The sequence below is a fragment of the Mus musculus genome, chromosome 10 (assembly GCF_000001635.26).
Source record: "Mus musculus strain C57BL/6J chromosome 10, GRCm38.p6 C57BL/6J".
Lineage (NCBI taxonomy): Eukaryota > Metazoa > Chordata > Mammalia > Rodentia > Muridae > Mus > Mus musculus.
In genome coordinates, this window is record NC_000076.6 from 106,550,000 (window position 1) to 106,577,382 (window position 27,383).

General features: G+C 36.0%; 1 protein-coding gene and 1 long non-coding RNA gene across 28 annotated transcripts in view; one reads left to right on the forward strand and one right to left on the reverse strand.

Annotated features, from left to right (window-relative positions):
• The window catches only part of Ppfia2 (protein tyrosine phosphatase, receptor type, f polypeptide (PTPRF), interacting protein (liprin), alpha 2), a 463,969-nt gene that overhangs the window by 80,500 nt on the left and 356,086 nt on the right, over positions 1–27,383 (forward strand). For all 26 annotated transcript variants that reach the window (XM_030245137.1, XM_006513776.4, XM_006513780.4 and 23 more), the window contains one exon: positions 7,247–7,300. In XM_030245137.1, the coding sequence (XP_030100997.1) occupies positions 7,247–7,300 (54 nt within the window). The remainder of the gene's footprint in view (positions 1–7,246; positions 7,301–27,383) is intronic.
• Positions 5,196–27,383, reverse strand: part of 4930532I03Rik (RIKEN cDNA 4930532I03 gene) — a 47,286-nt gene continuing 25,098 nt past the window's right edge. Inside the window, exons 5-7 of one of the 2 annotated variants that reach the window (NR_131026.1) lie at positions 20,174–20,367; positions 19,885–20,039; positions 5,196–5,999 (exon numbers count right to left, since the gene is read on the reverse strand). This is a non-coding gene — a long non-coding RNA (RIKEN cDNA 4930532I03 gene). The remainder of the gene's footprint in view (positions 6,000–19,884; positions 20,040–20,173; positions 20,368–27,383) is intronic. The other variant, NR_131027.1, reaches the window with a different exon arrangement.

The window sequence follows — 27,383 nt, forward strand, 5'->3', positions numbered from 1 at the left end:
CTGTTGGTATGATTGTCTTGAAATCTGGGACTAATTCTTGTAATGAAAATCACATGATTGTTGCTAAGGTCTCAAAGCCTTAGAACAGAAAGGGATATATCCTAAGAGAATTATTACTACACACAAATAGTGTTTTTACAGAGTTTTCAAGAAAATTACAATTGTAGCTAGAGATGTGGTGTCTCAGAAGTTAGGAACAGCACTGTTCTTGTAGAGAACCTGAGTTTAGTTCCCACAACTCACATAAGGTCACTCATAATCACCAATATGTGTTGCCCTATCTTCATCTCTATGGACATCTACATACATACATACACACACACACACACACACACACACCCCACAACACATACCTTCCTGATACACATATACACATAATTTTAAAAGAAAATCTAGTATTCTGCATTCCCAGGATTCTCAGAGCAGAACATCCATCTACAGCCAGAATTTTATTTGATTATTTTTAACAAAAACCATATAGATTGAGAACCTGATAATACAGAGAATTATGTAAAACTGTCTGTTAAAGGAGTTAAAGTATGTGTGGAGAGTCACAGGTGATGTGGAAATTCAGTAGATGAAGTAGACACTCCCACTGGGTAGTTTTAGGAAGTGTTATTTTATATGGGATCTGAGATATTATTACATATTTCTTGAGTTCAGGACAAGTGCATCATGCCTTATATTTTTAATTACATTTATTTCTATGTCATAAATCACAGGACTTCGCACTGTCTGCCTTCAGTGTTAAGGGAGATTTATCAGGCAAATTTAAGAATTCGAATTTGAAGAGGTTACTCAGAATTACTTGATTGGCTCCATTGTACTCCTGAGGGTTCTTAAAAGAAGGTAGCAAGAAGGTTAGAGTTAGAAATGGGATACTTTTTTTTTTCATGATTGAAGATGGAAATATAAGCCAAGGAGTGCAGGTGGTTTCTAGAAGCAGGGGATGGCAAGAAAATTACTCTGCTCTGAGTTCTTAAAAAAGAAGCACAACGCTTTAATTTTCCAGTCTTCTATCCTCCCAAACTGTAAACCATATCTTCACTCTACATAGTAATTTTACACAAGTGACATGCAATGAAGCTATTCACACTGAAGACACCATTATACATCCCATAGTTTCTGTTAGTGCTGTATTGTGCAAGTGTGCAAGTACAAGGTTATGTGTCTTCTCTGTCTGCCTCATTTTAAGCAATAGGATTCTAATTTCCTTGCCATAGCACTACCCCAAACAGTAGGTGTGCTGTTCAGAAGTCTTAACTGTCTGTGTGCCTCCATCAGACATTGTCAATTACAACTGGGAAGCTGCAATACTAACTCTTTATTATCAACTAATGGTAATAATAGTCACATTTGAGAGTAGTAATTAATTAAAACGTGTTTGAAAAATACTAAGAGGCATTCTGAATGAATAATATTACAAGATAATCGCTAAAACTTACAGAGTAGCAAACTTTGAAGTTCGATTTCTTTTGTTTGATTGTAGAACGTGATTTTAATATTTTCAACTGTTAATATTCAACAGACAGAATAATTATTTTAAGATATATTTCATTGTTATACCTCCCTTATCATTTCTGATTTTATTAATTTGGATACTGTCTCTGTGCCCTCTGTCTGGCTAAAGGTTTATCTATCTTGTTCATTTTCCTGGTTTTGTTGATTCTTTGTATTGTTCTTTTTGCTTCTATTTGGATGATTGATTTCAGCCCTGAGTTTGATTATTTCCTGCTGTCTACTCCCCTTGGATATATTTGCTTCTTTTTGTTCTAGAGCTTTCGGGTGTGCTGTCAGGCTGCTAGTGTAGAAGCTTGATTTCTTATTTATTTGTGTGCATAGAAGAAAACAAAATTGTCTGTACCATACCATGGCCATAAAATATTCTGTCACTGATGCTAAACCTCAACTATTCATTATTCTAATAATCCTATTCTATGCTATAGACTCAGTTAAATTAGTAGTGTAGAATTATAGCTCCCATTCCTTTCATGGTTTTAAAAAAGGTGCTGATGGGAGCTGGAGAGATGGCTCAGTGGTTAAGAGCATTGACTACTCTTTTTGGCAGTCCTGAGTTCAAATCCCAGCAACTACATAGTGGCTCACAACTATCTTCAATGAGTTCTGATGCCTTCTTCTGGTGTGTCTGAAGAGAGCTACAGTGTACTTACATATAACAATAAATAAATCTTTTTTAAAAAAGCTGCTGATAATAGTGCAGTCATTAGTAGAATCCCTTATAACAGCTCCCTAAACAGAAGCATACATATCATGTGTCCTACTGCTGTTTATAGTAATTAATAATAATAATAATAAATTTGTCACTCTAAAAACTACAATAAGAAATTGAATTATAAATACACATCTTGTAACTCCAGCTTTGATTCACTTTTCAGGAAAGATATATCAATAGAATTTTGTTTTTGTTGTTTTGTTTTTCCCGCCAATTAGATTCAAATTCAAATTCCTTAGAAAAATTTGACTTATGTTTTTGGATATTGCCCAAAGCTTTCACCTCATTATCTAGCTTTATCCAATTTTGCTGCATTATAACTTCCAAAATTAAGCTATGCATATGTAGTACTTAATATTTATCTGAAATGTATCTCTAGGCTAGCTTGTGTAAAAGTGTGAATTATGTGTTTTTGAAAAGTCAGCACCTGCTCTCTATTTTCTCCAGTCAAATGCTTAGCTCAAATGGTGCCTCTCCAAGTTTCAGTTCTTCAAATAGTAAATACATATGAGTGTTGTTTCCCAAGTCAGTACAGAGCATCTCAGCAATCCCTTCCAGTTCCTTTCTCATACGCCATCTGATTCAGGAGCTCATAACCACGGAAATATACTGCCTCAGAAGGTACTGTTTGGTTTTGGACCATTAGTAGTTAGTTGTGTGACCTTTTGTCAAGTCATTAAACTCTAAATGTCCCGGACTGACCATCTTGAAAATGTAAGCTAAGAGCGGTGGGATGCTAATTCATGAGGAAATGGAGAGCTTAATGTGGTGAGTGTCAGTAAGTACCCAGTCAGTGCCAATTAGTGTTGCCCAACTAGTTTCTGTGGGAATTCAATATGTATTCTAAAAGAAAAAAAAAAAAAAACAACTATGGAAATACCAAAATCTGAACTACTGTCACCTTATTCAATTTACTACCACAACTACTGTGTTTTAATTTAATATTTCATTCTCAGATTTCCTTCATATGTTGTTCTGGGCTCTTCCTTAGATTAAAATAAAACACGTATCTCAAAGACTGAATACCATACATCAGGTTTGGTGTGGCACTTCATGTCTGTAAGTTTTCAAAGTATGTTTGTTGACTGACTTTTCTTTGTTATGATTCCCCACAACATCCCAAATGCTATGAAAGCTTTGATTTGGTTTATTTACTATCATTTTCTCCCATGAAAAATTCACAATATATACTCAGCCATTCATTTTAACATGAGCTAATTATAGAACTGGAGGACAATTCAGATTGCAATGGACTATGTTCAAAGCCTTAAAAAATAATCTCTTTCTTTCTTTCTTTCTTTCTTTCTTTCTTTCTTTCTTTCTTTCTTTCTTCCTTCCTTCCTTCCTTCCTTCCTTCCTTCCTTCCTTCCTTCCTTTCTTTCTTTCTTTCTTTCTTTCTTTCTTTCTTTCTTTCGAACTTTGAGCAATGAAATTTTGCTTCTCCAAGTAAGATTTATAATATTTGTTTTGTATATTTTCTAATTCTCTGTCCCCCAAGGAGTTAGCCCTGTAATGTAGCCAAGGAAGCACTACCAGCTTAAACCTCATTAAGAAATTCAACTTTTTTTTTGGATGTTTACCTTAAGGAGATGGGATTTTTTGATGAACGATTGTTTCATTAAGCAGCATGTGGGGGAAAAATGATTCCTTAAAAGGAAATTTGTCTTCTTTTACCCATTCCTTCTTCTGTGAACTTACAAAAAATGTTGCACAAAGTAAACATTATTGACACTAGTTTAATATTTCTGAAGTATATCCTTATACTAGGCACTTTTGTTTGGTAAATGGTTTAAATATTGATTTATTCATTGTACAATGGTATTACCTATTAAGTCCTTCTTAAAATCCCTTCCTATGATCCATAAAACCCTTTGTATGTATAGAAATTTATTGAATCAAGATGAGATCACACAGAGCCGAGAGCATTTCTTTTGAGTAGCTGTCTCATTAGTGATATACGACAGAATCAGAAGTAAACTAGGCTTGAGGTTATAACACAGGGGTTTGAAAGTATTTTCCTGCATTCAACAGCTGTGTGACCTTGGGAAGGCAATTCATTATTTTGTTCATTTCTAAGTTTTATGAAGATTCATTGTGCAAACACAATAGCTTTGCTCTGTACTTTCCAAAGAACGCATTTCTATAAAAGTAAGAAATGTTTATCCGCACATACCCGGAGTCTCAGAGATTGTATCAGAATGATGGCGTATGAGTATTCTTTCTCTCAGTCATTCTACATTCAATACTTACTGAACTTCCCTGTGTGCTGATCTTGTTAGAGGCTCGGGGAGGCATTCATTACTTACTGGACACTGACAAACAGCGTTTTTTTTTTTAAATACTGTATTCTTTTATACTTAAAAATACTAGTACTTTCAGCTACTTACCATTCACCTGGACCTGCCAAACTCTTCATACCTCTATGAGATTGTGAGATACCCCTCATTACACATGCTTCTTTAAATCTCTCTCTCTCTCTTTCTCTCTCTCTCTCTTGTTTTTCGAGACAGGGTTTCTCTGTATAGCCCTGGCTGTCCTGGAACTCACTTTGTAGACCAGGCACTGGACTAGAACTCAGAAATCCCCCTACCTCTGCCTCCGGAGTGCTGGGATTAAAGGCGTGCATCACCATACCCAGCTTTTAAATCTCTTTGAGTTTAACCATTTTTCCTTAGTTGAAAAATTGACTGATTTATACAAGTTCACTTTGGCAATTAATCATATTTGTAAGTAAAGTAAGCCAGTTAATGAACTAGAAAGGCACTTGAGGAATGTGTACCTTGTATAGAATAACAATAAAAAAGTGCAGTGTCCTTAATATAGAAGCCTCATTTGGATTGGTTATTAATTAGTAAATTTGTTAAGATCAATATGATTTGATTGGCATAGGAGTCAAAAAACATTGCAAAAAATGTCATTAGAGGAAATGTCTGAATCAAGATCACACAGGGCAAGGCAGAGCACAATAAGAAGCTAAGTTTCATTCCATGATTTTTGAAAAAAAAAACACAAATTGATTTTGGATAAGAATTTAAATATTCAAATTTAAATTCAAAGTAGAGAATGTAGGATGAACTGGGAGCTAAGAGCAGGTCCATAGATAATTATTAGATTGCTGATTATACTGCTGAAGAAGTCCAAGAGATTAGTGTACTAGTAGTATGAGAGATGATTCAGTTAAAATTCTTTCATTAGCATATTTGTGATCTTAGCCATTCTGACTGGTGTGAGGTGCAATCTCAGCGTTGTTTTAATTTTCATTTCCCTGATGACTAGGTGATGTTGAACAATTCTTTAGGTGCTTCTCAGTCATTTGATATTCCTCAGTTGAAAATTCTTTGTATATTTTAATAGGATATGATGATCAATTTGGACCTGAACAACTAGTTGTTTAGTGTCCGGTCACTGAATCAGGTTCCTAGTTTGGAGAAGTTGAGGTGAAAACATGATTTGACATTCCAATCAACTTAATAAAATTGAACTCAAGAGAGATACTAATATATAAATTGGATAGCTCATATGAAAATCAGAAGGTAAACTGAAGCTTTTCCAGCCTGCCCGGCTGAGGAATGATCTGTTTTTTTTTTTTTTTTTTCTTCAGCCAGTATGTTGAGCTGTCTGCATGCAGGGGTTTCAGGTTTCTGTGTCATCTGGATTGCTTTCCTTCTGCATCCCTTCCTCCTATGAGCCAGCCTCTCATGTAGACACTTCTCTTATTCATATAAGATTTGTTTCAATTTTTATGGAACCTATAGTTTTTCATCACCTGTGGAGATATAAACAAAATGTCTTACGTATGTTCCCTTATTCCATTCTGATGTTGAAACATCTTTAAAATATATGGGTTGATGCAATTCAGTATGTTTTTTTCTTTCTTTCTATAATCCAGTATATTTCAGTAGCTTTTGTTCCTGCTTCATTGGCATTCAAAAAACTTTAAATTAATAAAGCATTATTCTGTCCTTTTCTGGGAGATCTTATTCCTCACTGATAAGTAGAAACTTATCAAGATAAAATTAGACCTTTCTGAATGCACATATATCAAGAGATAAAATATTTTAACATCTCAAGATGTTAGTGTCAGGTATGGCTAGTAGCAGGATGCCTGTGAACATTCTGATTTCGTGTGTGTGTGTGTGTGTGTGTGTGTGTGTGTGTGCGCGCGCGCGCATGTGTTTGCAGTTTCATTTATGACAGGTGATTCCAAAGTTAAATCAGTTGCCAATTTGTTAAAATATTGTGAGATTTTATTTTAAAATCTGACATTGAATTTTATCTTGTAAATGTTATATGATTGATAATAATTGCATCAAACCACCAGAATTGCTATGACAGGTGTTATCATTTGTATAAGTTTGAATGTTTATAAAACTTATTATCGTATCTTTTATTTTTCCATTCATAATAACTCTGAGATATATGATCATTATTTATGTATTACTTCTATGGCTGTTAATTCAAAATTAAGAATTGATCTTTGTACAAGAAAACCTAATCTAGTCATGTCTTCTAACATTTTACACATATATTAATAGAGTAGACCATAAATAATTTAAAGGTTTTGTGGGTAAAATAGCATCATGAAGCTATGCTTTTGGAAATAAGTTAATTGAGGTTATTTCTTCAGTTGTTCTGTGCACTTTAGATCTTTAAGACTAAATATATATATTTATTTAAATCTGGATCTATTTTCTATTCATATTTCAGAAATAATTGCCCACTTACATTTATTTTTGCTTTTACGTACTGTAGAGAGTCAGATTAAATAGTAATGATGTTTTCCTATAGTCTATTTTTTTAGTTTTGTGGGATCCAATACACATACACACACACATACACACACTTACACACACACATACACACGCGCGCGCGCGCACACACACACACACACACACACACACACACACACAATTGAAGCACCCGAGCTTTGTTGCCATTGACAATACACTGTGTGACTGGGTAATGTTCATTATATTGAGTAGCATTTATAATCATCACTTTTCCCCTTTCCAGGACATCGAATCCCTAACAGGAGGGCTGACTGGTTCTAAGGGGGCTGATCCACCGGTAAGTTAGACTCTTTATTAGATATAAGTACTGAACTGAACAGAGAATTGCTGTATCCTATACCATGTACTGAGGGTTACTAAAATACAGTTATTGCATTAAGTAACAAAAAGTGTAAAGTTGATTTCAAGAGTGTTCTGCCAGGTTAAAAATGGTACCTTATCAAATAGTTAATCTATATCCGAACTGGTTGCACAAAAATAAAATAATTAGGGTTCTAGCTTACTGGTGAATTCATGGTCAGCAGACACAATGCCCTAGGTTTAATTTCCAGTAAAAAAGAGAGAAATGAATATTTTATTCTGAAATGATAAATAATTTCTATTCCATTTACATACTTTGAGGTTAGCTTATTAGCTTATTAGCTTGAGACTTTGTAATTCTAAATTTGAGTATAGTTGGTGTCTGAGAACTGCTGTACCAACAACTCAGACATTAATCCAGTTCAACAGGAATGATTATTGAATACACAAACCAAACTGATTGATCAGGGCCATAGCTCAAAGTAAAAGCTGAAAGCTATAGCCTCGAACATTTTTCAGGGCCAGTTTGCAAAGGGAAAAAACTTATACACTCATACATGATTGTAGGGAGAGCTACAGAGTCATCAGCCTTTTTCCAAGATTTTTAGTGGGTAAGATATAACAATTCAGGCTGACCTCTGTTTTGATGGGTCCTGAGAGAAGGTAACAGTTGAGGATTTTCCAACAATAGTAACAACAACAATAACAATGATAATAATAATAATAATAAGCCTCAGAATATATGATCAACTTGACCTTACTCTGAGCCAAACTATTTTTGTCTGCCTAGAGTCAAACTGCTCTTATGTTAGCAATACAGGATTGCTGGCAGGCATTAAACACAAGAGTTACAGCTAAGCTAAGGGGGCAAGCCTCAACAAGTATTAGATTCTAATTTCACACAATTTTGAATTTACAGACAAAAAATACAGCAATGATTTGCTTTGATTCTTCATACTGTTGTTTCTTCCTTTTTTATCTCAAAGGTACTTTACACAATTAAGGAATGAGTTGTCAAGTTTTTTGTACTTTTCCATTTTAATATGTGGATGTATGTATGTACATACATGTTTACATGTATATGGGCACATGTTTTAGGGTACATGGGTGTGGAAACATGTGTACATGTAGACCCACATTGAATGTTATAAACAACCCTAAATCACTCTTTCATCTTCTCAACAAAGTATGGTCTCTCATGGAAAACCAGAAGTTAGTTGTAGAGCCATATTTATTAGCCAGGTTGCTCTGGAAAACCCTTCCAAATTGAGAATTACTGGTGGCATTGTGTCTACTATGCATTTACATAGGTTCTGGGCACCTAAATTCTGGTCCTAATATCTGTGTTGGAATGGATTAACCACTGAATAAATTCCTCAGCCCTTTAGGGTAAAATTTAAGTTGTAAGATAAGATTAATGTGTTGGAACATTATAGCTTTGTGTGTGGGTGTTCTGAGCAACTGATTTTAACAGACATTAATTATGATGATTTATTTCCCTGTGACTTCAGTCTTGAGAAACAAAATTCAAAGTATTTAAATCAAGTAATGTCATATGCAGATTATGTTAGCAAATAGCCAATGAATGAACTTTATCACTGTTTGCTTTATTTAAATATGGTGAGATTTAATGAGTGGTATGCATGTGCTGGCTAGTTTTATGTCAACTTGACATAAACTAGAGTCATCTAAAAGGAGGGAATCTCAATTGAGAAAATCCCTCCATAAAATCTGGCTCGAGAGGATTTTCTTAATTAGTGATCGGTGTGGAAGGGCCTAGCCCACTGTGGGTGATGCCATAGCTGTGGTTGTCCTTATGAGTTGTACAAGCTGGGCAAGCTATAAGAAACAAGAGCGTTAAAAGCACCTCTCCATCAGAACTTGTCCAGTTTCCTTCCCTGTATGAGTTCCTGTCCTGATTTCCTTCAATGATGGGACACAGTGTGATCAGGTAAACCAAAAAACCTCTTCCCTCCAGATCTTGCTTTTGGTCATGATGTTTCATCATAGCAATGCCACAATTAGGACAACACATTACTCAAGTTTATTAGACTTAGATAAGTCAATTGTATCCATTAAAGCATCAGGTTTGCAGATGTTTCCTGATTAACATTTGTTGTGATAAACTATCATCTTAATATGTCTGAGGCTCATGGTTTGAACCCTAGAACTATAAAATGAAAATAAAGTAAGAAAACTGAAAGTTAGATCAAACTACATGTATTTTTAACCCAGGTGGTATTTTTGTTTCTTTCAGTTTAAAATATAGCAAAATAAATCATCAAAATACTAATTTCCATTTTCAACAGTTAAGTCTAAATGTTTATAATACCATTCTATCAATTTTACCAATGACATTTTCATTGCTAAATTATTTAACCTCAGTTAACAAGTAAAATTTAAGGAGCAGGATCTGTGAATTACTAGATGAATGGTCTCTTATAAGGATGCAATACAGTGTAGTAATTTATTATTTAATATAACATGGCACTGAGAAATTTTGAAACACTAATGAAATAATTAGAAATGAAAGTTATGTTTTAGGTGCACATAAGAATTAATTTTAAAGATTGGAACTATAAAACTTGTTTCATTTCAAAGAGTACAGTTGTTCAATTAGTGTATCCAATGACAGTACTGATAAAATGGGGTATCAGGAAAGGTTAAATTTTCAGGATTGTAGCAATGTTTGGTATTGGTATTTTCATTATTGTTATTTTTGAGTCAGTGTTTTTCTGTCTATCCCTAATTTTTGTGGAACTTGCCTGCCTCTGCCTCCAGGGTGCTAGGATTAAGGCATGTGTTATCACCAACAGGCTTAGTATTTTTGATAATAAATGTTCAGTACAATTTTTGAAAATTCAAGGAGCCTCTGTTTCATCACTAAAGAGAAAATAAGTTAATATCTTCACATGCAATTCAAGGACGTTTTAGAATGGTCTTATATTTTCAAAAGTGTTTTTAAGGATCTTTTAAAATATAGACTCTAGAAACGATGTCACTGAGAATGGGGCTTCTGTTACTTTTAAGTCTCAGATTTATTTTAGAATAATAACTTCTATTACTGAGAAAAATTTCTGTTAAAAAAAAAAAACTTAAAGCTGTCTTCAAAGAATTATCTCAAAGGTTCTCTACATTCAGCATATGCTTTCAGTTCATAGAAATTAGATCACAAATTGCTCAGCATAAGCATGCTTACATAGGTAGATGCTTAGGTAGAAATGTTAGTAAAGCAAATTAGATAATTACTCACCAAAGAGCAACATTCAATAGCTAAATAATGGTCATAGACTTGTTTTGTGACAGTAGTGAAAAAATCTACAGTTTTGTTTGTTCATGCTAAGTATGTGTTCTACCACCAAGCTATATTTTCAGTCCAAAAATCTTAATTAAAAAATACGTTTCTCCCTCAAAATATATATCTCCTACATCTGTATATTTAACTAAATGCAAACTAAATACATATTCAACAGTCACAGATGTTTTTCTTGTCAAGATCTTTTAAATAATAGAGTATAATAAATTTCTACATAGAATATACCTTATAATAGGTATTAGAGATGACCTGTAATTTACAAAAAGAAAATGAAGTTGTACATGGGTTACATTCAAATAGATTATTTATTGTAAAATAATTGAGTATCTGGAGAATTTTTTGTCTCTGAATGCAGGGAATCTCAAAACCAAATGTCCCTTTCGAGGTAGAGATGATTGCATTTCAAAATTGCTACCAAATTTAAGATGTAAATTATTAAAGATACTTAGTAACCCACCAGAACTGGAGTGATCCAATTATTACCTTATTTGTACAAAGTTTGGGGTGGGCATTAGGAATCTCATCTTAGGAATTCTCAGGGAGCCACGAGAATTTGAAACTGAAGAACTGGGCATCTGGCATGCAGGTAACTATGTGCACTTCCCTCTGGCACACACAGTAGAAAGCATCCCTGCCATGAATTCTATCATCCTAAGAATGTTGGCATGCTCCTAAACTGCAAGCTCAATACAAGACCACATTTGGGATTAGGAAATCAGGTTGAAAACAAAAGGCAATGGTAGCAATGCATATCTCAGCAGAACATGTACCAGAGGATTTATTTTTATAATTTGATAATATTCCAGATATATTCTGTTCTTTAATAAGCATTTATATTATGGAAAAAATCTGATCTTTCTTAAGGTCATTGTGAATAACATCTGATAAGAAGTGATGTGGGTCAGAATGTAGACTACAGAAAGCATGCTCCTGAATACATTATAACATATATCATAGATGAAGCAAACACAAACATTTCATTCTACTCCAGGATGTAAGTGAGTTTTAAATCTATCTCATTGCCTCACCCAGAAATTACAGCAAGAATGCCAGTGGGAATGTGTTTTGTTTTTTTCTTTCTTTTTTTTCCCCACCATAAGCAGTAAGATTTGTGTTTGCTGAATATTGGACTGGGTTTATTTTTAATTGTTCTAAGACTCTTGTTAAATGCCAATGGATCTCTCCAGTCTGGAGTGCAATGAATAAATGAGTCCCCATTCGGTTTGTCCTGAGCTTGAAGCACACAGTGTCCCGAACATCCTTTAGCTCTGTTAATTTTCCCCCACCGAGTAGCAGAAATTGCACATTCTGTGTTTTTGTACTTTCTGTTCAAATTTTATAGCATCTTAATAGTTCTTGCAATTTCGGTACACACACAGCACAACTTTTAGAAATTCAATTTCCCGAGGCTGCTGCTGAGATGAGGTTATATATGTTTTTCTAACTGTAAATGTACTTAAAAATTTAAAACCTCCCAAACTCATTTTGAGTTTTATAATTCAAAAGTCTCCTCAGTTTATTCATGTCAATAAATGAGGCAATATTGATTTTAGTTTTGAACTAATTCAGTTTTTTTCATTATAAATTTCATATTTAGTATTTTTATTCTGTTTTATTTCAAATTCGTTGAACACTTTGAGGTAGATTTTTCATTCTCTCTACTTCAAACTTGGTGAACACTTGGTTTTAAATTATGTGCTAAATATTTGACTAAATTTTAGAGATGAGTAATGCCTCTTTTAAAAGAACTTATTATTGTGACCTTTGAATCATGCATCTGATCTCATGTCTCCAGTTCTGCCTTCCCTCATACTGCAGAAACCATCCATTTCTCTTGCTCCTCTATCTCAGCATGGCACCCTTGCCCATCCTAGTGGTATCTGACTCACAGCATTGTGGTATGCATCTTGAGTGGCTCCCAAACTGCCCATCCCACATGGTGGCAACTAGACTTCTCAGATAAGGAACTCCTAACTTCAGAATCTTACAATGTAGTGGGCAGACAACTTGGTAGCAACTAATTACAGAATCATGTAATGGTCTACTGAAGCATCAGGAGTAAACCCAGTCAAAAGACTGCAAAGTCCAGTTGATGAAAACACAGAGACAACAAAGTAAAGGACCGCTTTAGAATTGCAGGATGAGTAGAAATCTTCCAAGTGAGGAGATGTGGTATGTCGGAAACTGTACCTATACAGACCTAAAGTAAAATATATGTGTGTGCACACAACTATGGAATAACCTGGGATGGGAGATATGGTTAGACTGAGGGCTAGAAGTTTGAGGGAGCACATGGGAGGTATCTCTATTCATTTCTTAGGAAACATTGGGGTCTTCAAACATGAGAACAACCTTATTGGATGTTTCTTTGTAACATGATATTTTCTTGGCTGTACTTAGAGAATAAATCAGAGAAGAGTAAATAAGATCTTGAAGTCTTCCAGGAATGGCACAAAATTATCATGGTGATGTTTTAATAAATAAAATGTAAGAGAGAAAAATCCCTTGTGATCTTTGTCGTATATAGATGCTAAACTAAATATTGTGTGGAATAGTAATCATGAGAGCTTAGCAAAGGAGGAAGGAATAGAAGAGGAGAATTTATAATGGGTTCCAAAGAGTTTAGATAGAAACAGGAAGTTCTAAGTCATGGAGGAGTACAGATCAGGGATTGTGGCTCATTGGAAGAGGAACTTAAAAAGCTCCATGCACAGCATAATGATAAAAGAATAGAAATGTAAATTACAATAGATTTTTTTCTTTTTTTTTCCTGCTCTTTTTTTAATTAGGTATTTTCTTCATTTACATTTCAAATGCTATCCCAAAAGTCCCCCATACCCTCCCCTCCCCCCACTCCCCTACCCACCCACTCCCACTTCTTGGCCCTGGCGTTCCCCTGTACTGAGGCATATAAAGTTTGCAAGACCAAGGGGCCTCTCTTCCCAATGATGACCGACTAGGCCATCTTCTGATACATATGCAGCTAAAGACACGAGCTCCAGGGGTACTGGTTAGTTCATATACAATAGATTTTTATCAGAACATATTGAAATAGCATATCATGCTCCATGATTACATGTAATTTTGTATTAAAAACATTTAAACTGAATAATTAAAAATTGAGAGCACTGTTTTAGAAGATTTTAAGTGTCTGAGTATCTGTGGAGGTAGGGTCACCATTTTCAAATAATGCACCTCCTGGTCGGCTAACCCCACAGTAGGACAGGTTCCATTCCCTAAATTAGATCTACAGCACAAGTGGACTTGATAAGGAGAGGGAAAAGAATAAAATACACTCACTATAAAATAGGAAGAAAAGGAAGGTTAAAGGGAGTGGTTATGGGAGAAGTAGTGGAAAGGAAGTGAATTGGTTCAAAATATACTGTATGAAATTATCAAGAATCAATAAATGCATTAAAATAACAAATACATAGTAATATAAGCATTTCATCAGGGTGAACAGATAAGAATGGATTGACTCAAGAGACATGAGGTCACAGCAGTTACTCACAAATAGATTTTTATTCAGAAAAATGTGAACAAAAATTAGCAAAAATATATATTTTAGCTTTCTACTTTGGTCAATGAGCAAAGAAGGGACCTTTCATAGTGAGACAAACTGATGGTAGAGACAAATTTTCTAGGATATATGATGAATCTATAGACAAATTCATGATAGCTGAGTTGAGAAAAATGAATGTTCTGGAATTTATCATGATGTCTGTCTTTACACAGTTGACTTGGATATGTGGAAAAATTCATTGACATTTCAGAGACGGTGAGATCATTCTGCCATAATGCTGTAGACAAAGGTAGATGAGAAAAGAACCACCCAATAAAGCGCTAAGGAAGAAAGTTTTTAAATAAAGTCCAGAAGAAAGTTAAATGTTGAAGATATGCCCTTAAGGGACAAAGCAGAGGAGAGAATGTCACACAAATCCTAAGAAATCATGGAATGATAAATACCAAGGTTGAACAAAGATTGATTGCAAAGGTTATTAGCAGTTCCATGTTACAGAAGGCTCTAGAAGAGTACTGTCCTTTGCATCGGGTGACAAGAAGATAAATGGGGATGTAGCTGAGAATGATATTTTTTTGTGGAATACTTGACAGGAAATCACATTTGCAATGGCCTAAAAGATTAAGCAGACAAAAAAAATGGATTTAGAATTTTATATTAAGCTCTGCTATGAAGGAAATGTGTGTATATAAAGTAGGATATGAAATGAAAAATGAATTTGAACGGGTCCACGTCATAAACCTGAGGATGAAAACACTTCTTGGTATCAGGAATATGCATGTGTGCTTATGGACATGTATGATGAAGCACAGTGTGAATTAACCTCACTGGAGCGGGTTACATCAACAAACTTACCGGCTAGGTTGTTGGAAGCTGCTTATATACACATTGCACCCTTCTACCTGTATTTACTCTTTTGAACCTAAACTACTTTATTAATAATATTAATTAAATAGTCTTTAGTCTTCACAACTGAATAGGTAACTGAGGACATATAAACCGTATCGATAACATTTAGACTTTTATGACCAACTAAATATCTGACACATTATCTGAGTTATTCAGTTTTATTTTAACCACTGCAAGGTAAAAACATGTTTCCAACTTTTTGTTCGCCTTTTTGCAAGGCTACTAGAGTTTACCAGGATCTGTTAATAGCTACTTCATACCTACTCTATCTAGAAACCACAACTACAGATTTATAATCTATCTCTTCACAGTTATCCTGGAATATACCAGGTTCTTACTACATCTTTCAAACTAGCTTGATGCTCATATCTACAATCTTTCCTAACATCTGTTTTCAGTGAATGCAGGAGGATTAACATTTTCGTATGTCAGTAAGATCATGGCACATTTATGCTTAAATCTTTGCTGGGTTCCCACTAATATGAAATTTTCTTAGCTCAGTGGTGGTAAAAGTTGATTTTGTAGTTTTGGTCATTATAAGAATGAAAGCAAGAATTAAGAAACTATAAAACTTGTACATTGACATCTTATGTTGAGGGAAAAAATAGGAGTTCAAGAAAACTTCAAATACCTTTTATTAGGAGAAATAATAACAAAGAAAATCAAATGAAAACAGAGATTTATAGATGTTTTTCTCTGTTCCTTATCATCATTTTAATATGACACCAGTCTCTGGTGTCTAGAGCTTACCATTTAGGCTGGACAGGCTATTCCACAAACCTCTGAGATTAACTTGTTTCCATATATAAAATGCTGGCATCCTAGATATTCACTGTCATGTCCAGGTTTTATTGAGAGGGAAAGCAGGAGTAGATTGGAATCCAAATTCAGGTACTCATCTTTGCAAACTTATACTTTATCCATGGACCCATTTCTTTTATCTCTCCACTGTTTAATATTACTTGGATATGAGAACCATTTTTTTTTGCCTGTTTTTAGTTGAGTTTCCTAATTGTTTGACAGTCTCATGAATTTATTTAATGAATTTTAGTCATTTTCACTCTGTACTTCACCCCCAAAATCCCACTTATTCACCCACTGACGCTTCTCATTCCAACGAGTTTCCCTCCTACATTCACATCTTCTTTTTGTGTGTGGCCTACTGATAATTAGAGCTCCTTGCCTGAGCGTGGGTGGGAAGTTACTCAGCAGAACAAGGGCAATTTATCTATGTCTCTTTAGTGCAGGAGTTCTCTTTAGTGCAGTGCGTTCTCTTTGTGGTCAGAAGCCCAATACTCTCAAGAATGGCTAGAATATTTCATGCCATTGATGAATATTTGATGAACAAATAAGGCAGTCCATCAACCTGGCAACAATAGATCTGCAGATGGCATAACTTTGATCAAGGCTTCTAACACTTCAATAAATAAGCAGCTCAAAAAATACAGAGTGGAAGTTCTGTGGCTTCACTGAAAGGCAAAATTCTAGCCAAAAAACAGACCCCCCCCCCCACACACACAAAAGAATGTAAAGAGGAAAAGGTTTATCTCAGTTCAGAGTTGCAGAGGGCTCTGGAAGTGTTAACTGGGATAGTAAACTTGGACAGAGCGTCACAATGGCAAGAAGAGTGTGGTAGAACAACTTCTGTGCATCATGGTGAACAGGGTAGGCAGAGATGCAGGCAGCAGTCCAGGGATCTGCTTTCTGTAGCTACACTCTACCATATGCAATCACTACCACCTCTCTAAATAGTGTTGCCACCTACCTTTCAGTCCTTGAGTACATGACCTTGTGGGAAACAAACAACATCTAAATCAGAACAAGCCCTAAATTGTACCATTGGCAGGAATTAGCTCCCCACTGTCTTTTGGGAGATTAAGTGTATTCACAACAAGCTTAGTAACTAATAATCATGCCAAGCCTTGGCAATGTGAGTTATCAGTGGTCTAAAAGATGACAGAAAAGTCTTGTCAGCTGGTAAGCAGAGCTGCAGAGGCTTTTCATTCTGTGACACAAGGAAGAACAATTGTCCTCCATGCAATGAGACTGACCCAAAGCAGTGCCTCAAAGAATGGACAATTATATAAGTCCAGGTTCGGATGAGCAGAAAAGAATAGGTGACTCAATGGGAGAGACTTCATGTAAGGAGTAATTAAAAGTAAGGAGTAAATTAAATTAGTGGGTGTCTGGGAACATGTACAACTAAATGTTTTCTTATATTTTTGGTTGTGAGCCTAGCCTTCAATGGCTGAGCCATCTCTCCAGCCCAAATGTTTTCTTAACTTCCAGTAATTTAGAAAATGGAAATCTGTTTTGAGCTGTCTTTTGTCAGATGAGTGAGAAGCCATAGCAATATAAAGTTGACAATTAAGCTAAAAACTGGCTCAAATGGGAGTGCATTTCCTATGTGTCAAGCGAAGGAAAGTCCAAGATTTAAATTCCCCATTAACTTGTTACTTATGTTGCAGGACCAAGAGTCATAGAAAATGGTGCATGAGCTGGAAGGGCAAAAGGAACAAACAGGAAACTGCTTATATCAATGAATTGGAATAAATGGACAGTTAAGATTTAAAATAAAATACTGGACTAAAAGCTCATATGTTGAGGCTTGGTTTTCATGTCATCATGGGCTACTGAATGGTGTTTGGATTGTGAGCACTCTAGCTATACCAATGGGTAACAATCAGTGGGTAGAGCCTAGTGAAGGAAGTAGGTCACAGGGCATACTTCTGCAGGCTAGTATTGCTCATCCAAAGCCCCATGTTTTTCTCTGTTCTCTCTGTCCCTCTCTGTCTCTTTCTCGGTCATCCTCATTTTGTCTCTCCCTCCCTGTCTCCCTTTCTTCCACCTCTCTTCTCAATTCTCTCCTTCCTTTATCTTGTTTCTCCCTCTGTCTATTCTTTACTTCTCCCTGTCTATGCCTTCTTTTTCTCACTCTCCCCTCTCTTTTTCCTGATCCACCACATCCCCTTGACTATGCTGTTCTGCTCACCCTCAGCCCGCTGGTGATGGAGAAAAATGACCCTGGACAGAATCTTCTAAAACTCAGCTGTAGAAAATAAAATTCCTCATTTGAGTTATTTTCTTCAGAAGTTCTGCCACAGTCATAGAAAATATGCATGGCGAAGATGAATAGTGTTCTCATGGGAAAACTTCCAATGGCTTGACTATAATTAATCTCAATTTACAAATCTAGAATTTAAGTGCCTGACACATAGCTGCCAGCATCTTATCCTTGTCCCAACTTGGGATAAAAATACATGAAGCAGAGAGAAGACAAGTAAAACAGTATGGACCAACTCCCTTTTCGTTCATAGATTTGTCTCAGTTTTGAGTTAGAATTCACAGAGAAACGTGAAAGCTGAATGGGATTAAAGCTTTCATATGAGCATTGCTGAACTTCCTTAGTATGAAAAACATCTTAATGCCCCAGTAATACTTGTTCCTGAAACTCTGAATTGACGAATATTTATTAACCAAGTGAAGCTTAGGAAAAAGCCTGTTTAAAAGTAAAATAAACAAGAACAGAATGTTCATTACTTGAGATCTATCTAACTCATGTGGTTAATTCTTTAAATTGAATTAGTCTCACTTAATACATTCTCTGACATTGGGAAAATTGTCATGCCATATTAATAACATTAAAATGTCTAAAATTTTATATTGTATGTAAGCATGCATATCTGAATGTGGATATGCACATGAGAGTAATAAGTAAGTGACCATGGGGGCCAGAGAGAGTACTTTTACAAGCACTTGTAAGCCATCTGATGTGGGTGCTGGGGAACTGAACTCAAGACCTCTGAGAAGATAAGCAAGTACTCTTAACCATTGAGCCATCTTTCCAATCTCTCCTGCACAATTTTAATTATTGATGATAGAGGAAATGGAAGCTGTCTTCACTTGATGATAGAATGATGATGGCTTATAATGGTGCATGCTCGTAGACCCAACAGTGAGGAGACTGAGGGAAGAGCAGCAGCACAAATTCAAGCCTAGTTTGAGCCAAGAACATAGAGTAGGCTAGCCTGGACTACACGAAAGGACCCTATCTACCCTAACACCATCTAAAAAAATGTAAGAACGCGTCCAGTACTGTATACAAGTTGTAATTTAAATAAAATCTCTGAACTCAGGAATATCAGTTCCAAATTTGCTTTTTAACTCTGCCTGTTATTAGTCATGCTAATCAATGGGTGACTGGTGTTTCTGTCTTGTGACACAGTTTCCTGGATTTTGTGATGAGGATAGCTATAGAATTTCTTTCACAAGGCACATTACACTTGATGAGTTAGTAAATGCAGAATGCTCTGCACAGTGCTCATGTCCATGTTCATTTTTGGAATGCTTGCTCTCAGGGCAATTGACATAGCTATAGTTTTGCTAAACTCACTCTACTTAGAATGAGCAATCACACGTTTGGGTGAGGAGTTGTGGCTCTGTGGTCAAGTGCTTCCCAAGCAACTTCAAAGCCCTGAGTTTGATAGGTAGCACCACAAAAATGATGAAAAGAATAATTGGGTTTAAATTATACTACTTGTAGAGGTGAATTATAAATATGGAGTTAATACATAGGAGCTAGAGGGGCTGTGCAGATGGCTGAATTTTCATAGAGTAGTAAGCTACCTGATATGTATTCTATTTTGGTAACCAAACCTAGGTACTCTGGCCAGAGTCTTACATACTCTTACCTGCTGAACCATCTCCCCAGCCCAGAAGTTTTATGTTTTTTGCACTAATTTAATATTGTCTCCATGGTGGCTGGACCAAATTCCCTCCCACCAGCACTGTAGAAGGATCTAGTCCTCATCCTCACCTGTATCAACTGTTTGTCGTCTTGTAGATAGCTAGATGATAAGAGCGAAATGGAGTATGGATGCCATTTTGATTTGCAATTTCATTTAAATAAAAGTTGGTATTCCAACAACTATCATGTTTCTAACTTTTAAATGAGTTGTTTACTTGCATTACCTAAAGGCAGGAAAATAATAAATCCAGAAAAATTTTCATAAGAATGAATTTCTGAATACAGTTTTATGTAAATACATGATAAGACAGAAAAGTTGAAACTCAAGTGAGAGAGAACACATGCTGTGAAATAATACCTGGCACAGGCTTGGGTAGTGTGTGAATTTCAGTCACCACAGTCTTTCAGTAAAATACCAAACATGCAAAGAGGATAGCTTCAACAGAATATTAATGTACTACCAAAATGGAATAATTTCAAATGTTCATAAATTTTATAGTTATCAATTTAATATAGATGTCTTCCAGTAATTGAGTGTACTCAAGGTAGCGTCTGTAAAGACAAATAGGATAAGCAAGCTTGGGTATGGGCGTATGAAAATCTGTTCTATTTATTCAATATTTGCCATACATGAATTCTACACAGAGACTCAATATATTTTAAAAGAATTAAAATAATCTAGGATGTTTTCTCTTAATATTAGAATTCAGATGCAAATCAACACTAAAAACTAATGTAAAGGGTAGCTACAAATACTTAAATTCTCAGTAATTAAGACAGATACCTCCACGTAACTCATTGGTCAGTGAGGAATTAAAAAATGAGAATGGGGCCTCTTAAATTTCAATAGTACTAAGCTATTTATAGGTTGCCATGTGGAAGGCAGCCAAACCTTACAAATCAATTTTATATATAAATATATATATATAAATATATATATATAAATATATATATATATATATATATATATATATAGAGAGAGAGAGAGAGAGAGAGAAATAAAGATGATATATTTGTCAGAAGAAACTGGAGGAAAGGAGCCAAAATAGTTAAAAAGAAATAAAGAGGAAAAATAAAAATACAAGTAGTAGCAAAAATAAGTATAACTTTTTTTGTAGAACATAAAATAACAGGATTATTTAAAATGCATTCACATTTGTAACTCTCTTATAGATTCATCTAATAACTCAGCAGTAAGATATCTGAGGGTCTGGGCAGAAAATTGTTGAACCGTGTGCAAAGCTTTGAGTCTATTCCCCAAACCCTACAATATGTAACTAGAGCAGAATTTAACTTTATATATATATAAAATTCTTGCAGACAGCAATGAGAACAAGAGTGAGAGGGAGAGTGTTTTAACCACCTACTATATTGATGGATTTAAATGATAGACAAGATTGACAGATTCCTGGAAAGCTAACTCTTAAGTCAACATTGCATGAAAAATAAATAGAATCAAACAATACTTTACATAAAGGAAATGAAATCTTCAAACAAAAATTTTCTTAAAGAGAATACTCTTGGACTCATTGAATTTTTCTAGTGAATTCTGCAATTGCTTAATGATGGAATTATACCAACCATTATAACCTCCAAATGACAGAGAGCAAAATTACTTCCCTAGGTTGTTTTATGGCTTTCTATTAATGCACAATAAATTATGACAACCTCCATAGACTAAAACCAACACATTTTATTAAATTTTCTGAGGGTCAGGGTTTGTAAAATTGCTTATTTCTATTGTCTGTACAATGCTTAACCAAAAGCACGGTAAAAGTAGTTTGGGTATTTTCTCATATGTATGTTCTAATTCTCTCCTGAGTACTCATATACTGCTCTCCCTCCCCCTCCTTCTTGCCCCCTCCCCCTCCCTCTCCCCCTCTCCTTCTCCTCCCTCTCTCTCCTTCCCTCCCCCTCTCCCCCTCTCCCCCTCTCCCCCTCTCCCCCTGTCCTTCTCCCTCAGTCCCCCACATCTCTCTCCCACCCTCCCTCTCCCTCGGTCTGTCTCCCATGTCTTAATAAAATGTATCCCTATCACAGGTTCTATATAACTTCAAGAGGGTAAAATGATAAAAAGAATGAACATGGACCCCACCATGAGATGTCCTTGACACATGTAAACAAAGATCGATATGAACACATCAAAAATCAAATACAAGTCAATTTTCCAAATGGGAAGTCTCAGAAGTCCAAGTTTAAGAAGCAAAAGTTTAGTTATTTAAATGGAGAAGTGGGTTAGTATGTATGACATCAGGAACTAACAGGAAAGCAGTAGCTGCATCGTCATTTATTATAGAGACAGAAAAAGAAACAATGGTTATTTATAAGGTAATACTCCATTCTTTCCATTTGGATGCTATGTACAAAACTCTTTAATTTTATAGAAAAGCAAAATGCCAACATTATTAATGATAACTTAAGTTTTACATTAGTGTGCTTAACAATTTAAGGTATTGGAAAGTATTTTTCTCTCTTTAAAACATTCCTTATTTTTGAGACGTTCTTGGATGTATACAATGAAGTAGGATGTCCACCCTCCCTTTGCCCCTAATTCTCTCCATGTCTCCTCAGCATGACCATCTCCTCAACATGCTCATCTCCTCCCTTCTTTTAACTATGAACTAAGTCTAGTTAATGCTCTCCATATATGAATGGACATCCACTGGAGCATAGGACATCTATCTAGTGGGCACACAGTAACAAAATAATGATTCTCCTTTCTTCAGTCTCTACTCCACACTTTATCTCTGTAACCCCTTCTATGGGTGTTTTGTTCCCCCATTCTAAGATGGATAGAAGTATCCACGTTATAGTTTTTCTTCTTCTTGAGTTTCATGTGGTCTATGAATTGTATATTGGGTATTACAAGCTTCTGGGCTTCTGGGTGACTTCTTTTGTGATTGGGTTACCTCACTCAGGATGATACCCTCCAGATCCATACATTTGCCTAGGAATTTCATAAATTCGTTGTTTTTAATAGCTGAGTAGTACTCCATTGTATAAATGTACCACATTTTCTGTATTCATTCCTCTGTTGAGGGACATCTGGGTTCTTTCCAGTTTCTAGCTACTATAAATAAGGCTGCTATGAACATAGTGGAGCATGTGTCCTTAGTACATGTTGTAACATCTTCTGGTTATATGCCCAAGAGTGGTATTGCTGGGTCCTCGGTAGTACTATGTCCAATTTTCTGAGGAACTGCCAAACTAATTTCCAGAGTGGTTGCACCAGCTTGCAATCCCACCAGCAATGGAGGAGTGTTCCTTTTTCTCCACATCCTTGCCAGCCTCTGCTGTCACCTGAATTTTTGATCTTAGCCATTCTGACTAGTGTGAGGTAGAATCTTAGGGTTGTTTTGATTTGCATTTCCCTGATGCCTAAAGATGTTGAATATTTTTTTTAGGTGCTTCTCAGCCATTTGGTATTCCTCAGTTGAGAATTCTTTGTTTAGCTCTGTACCCCGTTTTTTTAACAGAGTAATTTGTTTCTCTTGAGCCTAACATCCACTGGAGCACAGGACATCTATGTAGGGGACACACACTAAAGAAATAATGATTCTCCTTTCTTGAAACTACCTATATACAAGAGCTCTTGAATACCAAGGCCTGAGGACATTTCTCTCATCTAAACTGGAATGTTGGCTGGTGTGATTTTTGTAGATCTTGTGCAAGTAACCGAAGTTCATGATTTCAATAGCTATGACATGGTCAGTAGATTTGAACATGTAATTGGTAGTTGCATTTTACTTATTGTGGATTTGCCAATATTGAAATTTTATTTCCCTCCTCCTGGAAATGATTTCTGGTGTTAAAAGGATTTAACTCATTATTATAAAGGGATATATTTAGTATTAAGAGTGTAATCAATTCTAAGAAGGGGCAAAGTGTCCACACTTTGGTCTTCTTTTTCTTGAGTTTCATGTGCTTTGTATCTTGTATCTTGGGTATTCTAAGTTTCTGAGCAAATATCCACATATCAGTGAGTACATATCATGTGAGCTCTTTTGTGATTGGGTTACCTCACTCAAGATGATGCCCTCCAGGTCAATCCATTTGCCTAGGAATTTCATAAATTCACTCTTTTTAATAGCTGAGTAGTATTCCATTGTGTAAATGTACGACATTTTCTGTATCCATTCCTCTGTTGAGGGGCATCTGGGTTCTTTCCAGCTTCTGGCAATTATAAATAAGGCTGCTATGAACATAGTAGAGCATGTGTCTTTCTTACCAGTTGGAACATCTTCTGGATATATGCCCAGGAGAGTTATTGCGGGATCCTCTGGTAGTACTATGTCCAATTTTCTGAGGAACTGCCAGACTGATTTTCAGAGTGGTTGTACAAGCTTGCAATCCCACCAGCAATAGAGAAGTGTTCCTCTTTCTCCACATCCTCACCAGCATCTGCTGTCACCTGAATTTTTTATCTTAGCCATTCTGACTGCCCCTTCTTAGAATTGGGAACAAAACACCCATGGAAGGAGTTACAGAGACAAAGTTTGGAGCTGTGACAAAAGGATGGACCGTTTAGAGACTATCATATCCAGGGATCCATCCCATAATCAGCTGCCAAACGCAGACACCATTGCATACACTAGCAATATTTTGCTGAAAGGACCCTGATATCGCTGTCTCTTGTGAGACTATGCCCAGGCATAGCAAACACAGAAGTGGATGCTCACAGTCAGCTATTGGATGGATCACAGGGCCCCCAATGGAGGAGCTAGAGAAAGTATCCAAGGAGCTAAAGGGATTTGCAACCCTATAAGTGGAACAGCAATATGAACTAACCAGTAGCCCCCGGAGCTCGTGTCTCTAGCTGCGTATGTATCAGAAGATGGCCTAGTTGGCCATCAGTGGAAAGAGAGGCCCATTGGTAGTGCAAACTTTATATACCTCAGTACAGGGGAACGCCAGGGCCAAAAAGTGGGAATGGGTGGGTAGGGGAGTGGGGGAGAGGTTATGGGGGACTTTTGGGATAGCATTGGAAATGTAAATGAGGGACATACCTAATAAAAAATTTTTAAAAAGAGAGTAATCAATTTTTATGCATAGTTTAAAATAACCATGAGTTAACTTCCCAAGAGCTTACAGTGTTAAGCTTTGGGCAAATATAATATATACTACTCTGTCAATAAAATTTGATGTGGGCATGACTTTTAAGAAAGAAAAAGAAAGTGTAATCAATTTCATATAGCAAAATCTATGTCCTCCATCCTCCATGGCTCCCCTTTCCTCCTTCCCACAGCTTTAAAGCTCCTTCCTTTGTGATGAGTTTCTTTGTAGACTGTAAGCAACTATTTGTACTAAATTACACTGTAATGTTTTGCTAATTTAAACTAGTTGATTATAAATATAATAATCACATAAGCACAGATAAGAATTTTATGTACTAGTCTGTGGGAGGCATAATTCTAAATTAACCAACATATTAAAATAACCCCACATATATTAATGTTCTTTAAACATCTAAAAATAATTATTTAAATACAAAATTATTCCATTTTTAAGACAACACTGTAAGTAAAGATCTGTAGGTATGCAAAAGGAAATTTCCTTTGAATTAATGTTGGAGAAGTGCCAAGAATTCAAATATGTTTCTATAATGCAATTTTGAAAATGGCTTTCCTGAAGTGTGTGAAGGCTCTATGTACAGATCCATCTGAATCCTGTGATTGAATATTCACAGACCCACATCTAAGCTGCCTGTGTCCTTTCAAGGTTACATATGATAGAAACACCTCAGAAAGCTGTTTTCCTTTTTGTTCCCTTCTTAGGCTGTGAATATTTTTGGCATTGCAGATCCCCTTTTAATGGCATCAAAATCAATGACTCAACTAATCAGTCAACCATCCCTGTATGTCTTTATAACATAATAGTAGAATTCTAAGAGGATGAAGTGTGAGGCAGGGGGATTACAGGACTATCCTAGAATACAAGTTATGGCCTACACTACTTAGTGAGACTTTAGCTTGAAATAAAAGATTTATCCAAGTAAAGAGAGGGATGGAGATGTAGCTCATTGAGAGTGGAGTGCTGGATGCTCATTCATGAGACCCTGGTTTCAGCCTGGAGTTAAAGATCTCTATAATCCTAACTGAGATTAGTAGCTGAAATCTCCTTATTTAAATGCATCAAAACTTCTATCAGCTCTGTTGTTTAGTATCTCCACTGTCTTCATTTCTATTTCATTAAAGACAAACACACAAAAAGTCTAAGAAAGGTAACTTAAGAGAAATGGATCTATTGTGGTTCAGGTTTTGAGAGGTTTGGATCAAGAGTCACCTGGGCTTGTGACAAGAGAGAACATGACAATAGGATGCTTGTGACAAACAAAAATGTGTATCTCATGGTCAACTGTGGAAAGAAGAGAGAGAGGTAAAAATGGGGAGGGTGAAAGATATGGGCTTCCAAAGAATGCTCCTCAGGACTTACTCCTTTGACTTTTGTTTAACCTCCTTTATTTCCTTCACCCCCTGATAAAGTGTCTGAATATAAACCCATAAATCATTTAGTCTACAGATGTGGTCCCAGTTAGTATGACACAATAACTTTTCTAAAGGCCCATCTCTGCACAAAGCTCTACTGGAGAGTAAACATTCAACACATGAGCATTCATAAAACATTTAAAATCCAAACCAGGGTCTGTAGAGGTGGCTTAGCTGTTTAGAATACTTGAGGTTCTCCTAGGGGACTGGAATTCATTTCATAGTTCTCTCTCCTCTCTCCTCTCTCCTCTCTCCTCTCTCCTCTCTCCTCTCTCTCTCCTCTCTCCTCTCTCCTCTCTCCTCTCTCCTCTCTCCTCTCTCCTCTCTCCTCCCCTCTCTCCTCTCTCCCCTCCCCTCCCCTCCCCTTCCTCCCCTCTCCGCTCCCCTCCCTCCACTCTCCCCTCTCCTCCCTCCCCTCTCCCCTCCCCTCCGCTCCCCTCCTGTCTCCTCTTCTCTCTCTCTCTCTCTCTCTCTCTCTCTCTCTCTCTCTCTCTCTCTCTCTCTCTCTCCTAGCTCCAAGGTATCTGTCACCTTCTTTTGGCTTTTATAGGCACCTAGATTCAGGTACAAGCATCTACCTAGAGACACATAATTTCAAAACTAAAAATAAATATTTAAATTCAAATCATAACAACTTTTAAAAAACATTTTACATACTAGAAAATAGTCTCATTCTTTAGTTTACCTTTTAAGTCATTTAGAATGTCTTCATTTTTTTCTTCTTATTCACTTTGATTTATTCATTTTTTCATAATTAGATTTGTTGCATAATTAGATTTGTTGCATGATAAATCCATTTTTGTAAAGAATAAAAGTAAAATCACTGTGTATCATACCTTTTCCTGTCTTGCTCCTGTCTCTACAAATCACCTCCCAGGCTTTACCAGACATTTCTCAGAATTATAGCTTTTCTTCTTATATGGAGGACTGTTTAGTTTCATCTGGTCAATCCGTGTGACCATTGACTCTTGTCATTCCTCTTGTTTGCCCCAAAGAAAATTATTTCTGAAAACAACACACTCTGTGTGTATGCATCAGGTAGAAAGCTGCAACTGAGCTGAGAGCTTCCTTTCTACTACAAGT